General features: G+C 47.2%; 1 protein-coding gene across 1 annotated transcript; it reads right to left on the bottom strand.

The window, feature by feature from the left end:
• Nucleotides 1-3,954: 3,954 nt before the first annotated feature.
• On the bottom strand, nt 3,955-7,149 carry T265_12079 (hypothetical protein; the record flags this gene model as incomplete). The annotated part of the gene is made up of 2 exons (XM_009179028.1): nt 3,955-4,474; nt 6,760-7,149. 2 exons carry the CDS (start codon nt 6,981-6,983, stop codon nt 4,273-4,275), a joined length of 426 nt encoding a protein of 141 aa, XP_009177292.1.
• Between the last annotated feature and the right edge of the window lie 984 nt (nt 7,150-8,133).

Raw genomic sequence — 8,133 nt, 5'->3', positions numbered from 1 at the left:
CTGCTAGTCTTTCGATTGCAAGACGACTTTTCAGCACCTTACGTGGTCCTGGAATGCGAAGGGTCAGAATCCAATACGACCGACAGCAAGTTATTGGTCCGCGCCATCGGTAGCTGAATCGTTCAGCTGTAGCCTCGCTGCCATGCCACCCGAAGGTTGGACGAGGGCTGGGATACTGCCAGGTTGCCCAAGCCTAGACTGGGTGAGTCGAGAGGCAGAGGTCGGATTCGAACCACAGACCTTCCGGTCAGTAAATTCACGCTCTAACCACTTCGGCCATCTCGCCCCTTGAAAACCTTTGGAAACAACCCCCCGAATAAGTGAGCAGCGCTTTCAGAGGAAAAGGGTTATACCGAACAAATTTTCAACATTGTTACTTGCTGTGGTGAACACAACTGCGAATTTGATCGAGAATTTACTCATCCGTCTTTTGGACGAGATCTTAAAGTAGCTTACTAGTTAAGGCGCCAACTACTGATAGCAAAGTTCGTGGTTTGAACCCAACCCATCCATCTCGATTGTTTCTGTCTAGGGTTGGGCAACCTTGCAGTGACCCGTGGCTCCTACACGTGACGTGTGAGCTAGGTACCACAAGGGCTTTTCTATAGCTGGATCAGGTCACTGAACTGTGAGACACCACTTGAGGCTTACAACTGTCTGACTTGCGATAAGTGTTCTAAAGCTCTGGTTGGTCATAGCTATCCTATGCTCTGACAGTAACTGGAATACGGGTTAGGGGTAAAAGGCAATGACTGCTCAGGTTACAAAACAGTCTTGCTTAGCTGTAAATCTGGATGCATTTTGTTTCTGTTATCCTGGAAGCAAGTAGTGTATAAAACATCAGGTCAGGCATGGTAGGTATGATCCGTCTTCAGGGCCAAAGTTCAGTGAGATTAAAATGGAAACAACTGAGGTTTTTTTCTGTGTCCGTACGCGGGGTGGTTTGACCGATCAGTAATCAGGTTTGGGGTTGCTTGTAAGCGAACCAAATAGAATCCACTGCAGCCAGTTGGTCGATGAATTCTGTTCTGTGTTTTGCTTTAAAGTGAAATGATCGGATTACGCCGTCGGCCCAGAGGGCATACATTTGGGAAGAACTCTCTCACCTAGAAGAGCCTTCGAGTTAGGTGACTCGTACTTTGTAAACATATCCGAGAACCACTCGGAACGTCAGAGTTGGTGAGGAAAAACCAAATATTCCTATTGACTCAAAGGAACAGGATAAACAGACAACCGATGGTACAAACAGAATACACAGTCTATTTTCACAAGGTTGTTGAAAACGATTCGACAGCCCACGACCGGTTTCGCCCTTCTTGGGGCTCATCAGGTAGGCGCAGTCCCCGAGTTTACGTCAACCTTATATTCTAGTTGAACCCAAATTGGACTGTGTATTCTAGAAATACACGCATTTGCAAATCAGTTTGGTTTTCACGAGAGATTCAGTTGAGTCTCTCGCGAAAACCAAATCGATTTGCGAATGATTGTATTTCTAGAATACACAGTCCTTTCAAAACTGCATATAAGCGTAGCCAGACACAGAGCACTTAGCGTGACGTGAGAACGCCTTTTGGTTACGCGTGAACTGGACCTAACAAACTACGCGGTGGGGAGAAGAAAAAAGACCAAAAACACGGCTGTACTAGTGCGTAAATATATAGGATGGTTGACCAGCCAAATATGGTCACTTGCTTGGTCGGTGTTGTCCAGCCAACGGCGAAGTTCCACCCTTGACCATCATCACACCCACTCCGCTTGTCGCATACTGCTAAGCCGTGTTTGGTAAGCTCCACTCATGCACCTGCTATCCGGATGATGTGGTGACCTTTGCGACGCATCGACCTCTGCACACGCACTTTTCGGTCTCGATGCTTCCTACTGGAATTCACTCCAGCTTCAGGATCTAGCGTAGCATTTGGGACAGACTACCCATTTCTGCCAATCGCCTAGGGTGCATAATGCAGCTGCCGCACCGCGCAAGCCTCCACAAGACCCTAACATTTCACTCGGGTGTCCGAACATCCAGTCGGCGAGTCTCGCTGTCCAAATTACGTACAAGGCACGCGCGCTCGGTGCAAATAACTCATGACAACATGGCCTCACAGCCTTGTGTTTGTGATCCCGTCACTTCGTGGCTAAATCGCACACTCTTGTATAGGGCCATCCGCTTCGGCAAACATGGCAGCCAGAAGAGATGGACTCGAGTGAGACCTCTGATAGGCTGGAAGGCGAGCATCGAGTTTGGGTTTAATTGCATCTAGTCTTGTGGCAGTACTTTACAGTTTGCTGGTGTGGGAGGCACACCAAGCAGAGCAGCAAAACTGTCTGTTCGGATCTAAAGGATTGGAAATCAGAGGCACACAGAGATAGAATGAGGTGACCGGAGAGTTACGAAGAACCTGACCGTACAACAACTAGTTGTAGCCCACTATTCAAACAACATCCTCGGGTGCGGTTGAAAGAGTCGTCATATTAGAATCAAATCCGACAGAGATAGAGATTTGTAGCTGCGTGCAGGATTTGATCAAATAACAAATCGACCTAGGTGGAAACAGAGATAGTGTCTAGAAGTTTGCGCAATACTCTACAGTTGCTGGCGCGATTCTCTCGGCATTGGAGACTCAAAAGAATAATGAAGCCAAGCACAAAGCAGCAGATTCCAGAATGCGAGAGGGTCGAGGTGGAATCGGTAGTCCTTCCACGATACTTGGATGCTCTGCGCCTATTTGCAAAGATTTCGGTACCAAGGGCTAAACAAAGGGCTGTGACATTCCTCCACAACCTTCTGCTACTCTGTATACCTGAAAACTGAGATGGGAGATACTATTGCGACACGATAACGACTCTGAAAATCGACCCATCGCACAGGACAGTGGCTGTTGTCGCTAGTTCATCGCTTACGCTGCGATTTCCACGCTGAAACGCATCAAAAAAGCAACCAAATGCCAGGTGGCCGTTTGAGACCACAGTCACGCGGACTCGACACTTGCTGCTTACCGGGGGGTAATTGAATTAACATTTCGAATCCACCCAGACCATGACGGATTTTCCTGAGAAAACCGGATATAAAACCAGAGGTCTCGTGTCTTAAAAGATCAATGTTCCAAATTTGAAGACCCTGATTTTGGGGAGATATGCGGAAAAATGGAGGAGAATCCCCTTGAAAACTTCTTGGTCTCTCTTCAGATGCGATGGACGTCACCGTAAATCGCGCGTGACGGTTGCCTCTTTGAAGTCTTGCCGAGCAGGATTACCACATGTCTAGATGGAAGGCCAACAACGACGATTAATTAGAAAGCGTCTCCAGATCGCCACCGTAATTCCCCAGATTATGGAAGCTAGAGAAACGGCTAGCCTATCAGCGCCCCTTAAGTAGGCAATCGAAAGTATACTGCTTGGTTATTGTACGAGAAGTGTGGATCAGCACTTCCTGTGTACACACAAAAATTCCACTTCAGGCAGACTCAAGATCGTCGCTGACGGACCAATCTTGAACAACAAGTCCTCTGGGGGAAAAAGGGGGTGGGATGGCTCAGTGGTTAGTGTGTGAATTTACTAACCGCAAGGTTCGTGGTTCGAACCCGACCTCTTCTGTCTAGGCTTGGGCAACCTGGCAGTATCCCAGCCCTCGTGCTTCCTGGATGAAAAACCGATCATGTTGAGCTTCCTTAGGGAAATCCATCCATGACCAAGGCACAGGACCGATATCAGAGGAGCGACGCTCCGAGGGACGCATTTGCGCATCACAGCAGCCCTTGTATGAAGGACTAAATGGTGCAGACATATGCGAAGTAGATTTCCCACTGTCTTTGCACTCCTATGAAGGAGTACGTATCGCGAGACTGACACATACGGTTACAACGTATCCCTACATACAGAACGAATTTCCCTCGAATAGGAACCCGCTGGTTACGCAGAAAAAAAGTTAAATGGAGGGTTTCTAATGGGAGGAAACCGGGAGATCACATGAAGCTCGTGAAGATCAAGTTGTCTGTACACGGTATAAAAGATAGGGCGTAGAAAAATTAAAATCAGATTGTTGAGGAAATCCAGGAGAACAGTCATGGCAAAGAAGGCATTCTAAAAATATGGCAAAATAAAAGTGGACAATTAAAAAAAAGTCAAGCTTCGATAGGGGAAGACTCAGGATGTTTGATCTGGCGGAAGTTCCTGTGGAAGAGGGGAGGCATCACCTAGAATCGGCATAAAGGCATTAAATCCTGAAATGCACCGACAAATGCAAACTCATTTATAGAACAGGATGAGAGATGATCAAGAGATGGTGCAGTTAGGTGGGAGACGGAAACACCCACACCGACGGGTTGGAGATTCGTGCGGCAATGACAGCGTTAAATCCCACATATCGTCCTCGTCAGCCTCGGAAAACAAGGTTCGTGAGTTGTTGTCACGACTCAGCAGTTCACTCAGACTTCGATTGGAAACTTTACCCACAAGGTGACTATCTAGTTCCTCACTATAAACAGTGGAGAATAGAAGACAAATGTACGGAAACGGGGGAGATTTTATAGATAACACTAAATTCAGAGAAAAAAGTCCAACTGTAGCACCCTTACAGTGTCTAGCTGCCATGCCATCAAAAGGAAGCACGAGCGGTGGACTACTGGTAGGGTGCCCAAGTCTAGACAGGAGAAGTCGAGAGGCAGAGGTCGGGTTCGAACCACGGACCTTCCGGTTAGTAAATTCGCGTTCTAACCACTTGAGCCATCTCGCCAAATTCAAAGACGACGAATGGGAACGGTTAGGGGGACGAAACTTTACTTTGGGAACCGGAAATTATGCCTTGGACTTTTCGTGAACAAAGAGAAACAATCACAAGATGGTCTCCCTGCTTTGGGTAAACTTAATTCCGAAGGAAACAAAGAGTTCAGATAAAAGCTCGGCAACCGTCATCGGCGCCCCAGGTATTTGACAAGGTTAAAGTGACCCAACAGATATATTTCCTATGGGCTCTTTCTTAGGTTCCCACATGACCTGTCTTGACAGACAGAAATAGATGTGATAATGACCTACACCTCAAATAAAACTGATAACAACAGAATTTTCAAGATCCCTCTCAACCTCAGTGCTGAATACCACTACAAGCGCAGACCGTAGTTTGATAGAGACGCCCCAATAGCACATGACTGAGGTCAAAAATATTGCGTGTCTATTCACGCTCAGAGGTTTGCGGCACCCAGTCCATCTGCTGCGGTCTGCAAGCAAAACGACGCACAGAAAAAGGCGGTACTGACGCGGATGAATTGCTGTCAACCAAAAGCGCCAACATACTTTTGAGCTTCAGTTGCGTGTATCACAGGCAATAGTTGTCGCCCAGGTCATAATGATTTGTTTGTAGTTTGATCGTTGGGCAATTATAACCCAAAAGGTATCAGACGTTGGGTAGAGAATTTCGGGTTCCTTCGAACTATTCTAACCACAAGTGAGTGAATAACTTTGAAGACTACTCATAAGGTTGCTGAAAATCCGCCGACAGCCCACGACCGGTTTCGCCCTTTTTGGGGCTCATCAGGTAGGCGCAGTCCCGGGTTTCCGTCAATCTTGTGTTCTACTTGAAACCAAATTGCACAAAATCAGTGAAATACACTCATTTGCAAAATAATTTGGTTTTTCGAGAGACTCATCTGGAACCCAGATGAATGTGTGTGATGTGAATTGAATTGTGATGTTTCCAGGCATCTGAATGTGCTGCACCAGGCCGCCTAAAAGGGTGAAACCGGTCGTGGGCTTCCGACGGATTTTCAGCAATCTTATGAGTAGTACATTACAAATATATATCGTAGCGACTGAAACATGAAGCGGCTTGGTGAAGCACATTCAGTTGCCTGGAAACATCACAAATGGGAGATTCAGCTGGGTTCCAGGTGAGTCTCCCGAAAAACCAAATTAGTTTGCAAATGAGTGTATACTCGCTAACTTTGAAAACTATTTGGTGACCTTGATTAGGTGCAGTCTACACTGGAATTCGACGTCTGAAATTGACCAGCTATCGGTATGCTGTCGCGGAACTACGGGAGAAATGCTACGACTACGCACTGAATGGTGCAAAGCTACACTTCTGAATAGCAGACTGTGTGCCAGACAGGATCAGAATCGCTCTCAGGTCCCTCTTTCGTTGCAGTTTAACGGGGCGAGATGGCTCAGGTGGTTAAAGCGCGAATTTACTGACCGAAAGGTCCGTGGTTCTAACCCGACCTCTGCCTCTCGACTTCCCCTGTCTAGGCTTGGGCAACCTGGCAGTATCCCAGCCCTAGTGCTTCCTGCGGGTTGCATGGCAGCTAGGCACTGAAAGCGTGTTACAACTGAACGATTACCCTGATATAAGAATGCAACATACTGACGATAACAGACGTTATACAATAAAGATACAATCTGACCCTGGAAAACTCAGCCACATAGAGCATTCCATCCTCCTTATTGGGTGCATGCGGATAGAACACGTGATCGTTTGGTCGGTGCTGTTCGGGGCGTTCCAAAAGTCGATAGCTTGCAAGTGTTTACACTCAGACGTGGAGTGATCAAGCCAAACCGACCCCATAAATTCCAGTAAGGAAAAACAACCTCGTGGGGTTGGGTTCTTTGAGACCTCAAAAACTGCTACACTGCCAAGCTCATGGCTTGGTAATCAGGGAGTCCTAAGCGAGGATCAATGGCTAATCAGATAAATACAGAAGTAGTTAGATGCAGCAAACGTATAATTTACACTGAACAAAATCCTGGTCAGTCGGCAACACGACTTACTTATCCTCGTCATCCGAACTGATGTTGATCAGAGGCATATGTTTTGTGTACTCATACTTTTTGGTGAAACTGTTCCTTGGCACTCTCAGTCTTTCCTTAGTCAACAAATGGTATCTCCGCTGTTTCTTTGGCCGAATCACACTGACTTCGCCCCCATCCCTGCTAATGGTGCCGAGATTGATTGAATTGGAGGTGGACGCTGTAGCCAAAGGTATTTTCTCCATTTTGAGTAAGGAAGATCACGTGAGGACGGAGGGTCTGGGCGCTTACGAAGGACAGCAAGTACAGTAGGGAAGCAGTAGGAAATGTGGTGGTGACCAAAGTAGACTAGCTTACAGGGAAGCCAACGAGGAAGGTGGGAGCTAATACCGTCAGTGAAAACCGAATTTCTCTGACTCCAGCTGAAATAAAAACAGTTCCGTAGTCAGAATGTGCAGCACAGATGGAAACTCTCAGTAACTTAGCCGCGGCTTCCTAGCAGTCACGAAGAAGCTCAAGCTTACTGTGGTGTGATGGATTGTGCACCTATCACCCATTCAGTCAAACTCACCACAAATGACAGCAATACTAGCTGAGGGTACTGGTGCACAACGATTGTATAACGAAGTCCATTTATTCATATAATGAAGAGGAGAAAAAACGGGGGTAGTAATGTCAGACTGCCACAAACGCGCTAGCTGTACTCACGTTCAAATATTGTCTCATTCAATCGTGCCACCCGAAGGAAGCACGAGGGCTGGACTGCTGACGGGTTACCCAAATCTACACAGGAGAAGTCGAGAGGCAGAGGTCGGGTTCGAACCACGGACCTTCCGGTTAGTAAATTCGCGCTGTAACCATTGAGCCATCTCGCCCTCTTTCCGCAATATTTCATGAAAGCAAGGGAGCCTAGAGAGGGGTAACTGCTGAAACAGCAACTGTCCCGCCGCAATACATACATGCTCAGACTTAATCTCGTATGTGGTATGCCGTTGTAGTGATCCAATCAGGATAACTCAAGTAGGATAGACGGGTTCAGAACAAACCCATTGAAAACATCTAGTGCGAAGAGCATACACAGAGATACGCACAGACAGATGCGGCCGAACGTGGGACTGTCAAAGATATATGATGGATCTCTACGCTCACTTGACGAAAGCCAGTAGCCATTGACAGAGGTCGATTAAGTCGAACGAGACAAACAGGAAGGGAATGTCTGAGTGCCCCTGATTAGGTGAGACAAAAACGCCTGCAATGAGGCCCGACATGAAGGAATGGCGTGAGAAAATGCAAAAGCAACGACGTGTAGAGCATGCAACGTGAAACTGCTGACCGTCCCAAGGACAGTAGTCGGCTAGTGCATAGATTTCATGGGAGGAAGGGGGTACGGCCACC

Source organism: Opisthorchis viverrini (assembly GCF_000715545.1).
Source record: "Opisthorchis viverrini unplaced genomic scaffold opera_v5_782, whole genome shotgun sequence".
NCBI lineage: Eukaryota > Metazoa > Platyhelminthes > Trematoda > Opisthorchiida > Opisthorchiidae > Opisthorchis > Opisthorchis viverrini.
The sequence above is the reverse complement of the archived record's forward strand: the minus strand, read 5'-3'. Positions and strand labels throughout refer to the sequence as shown.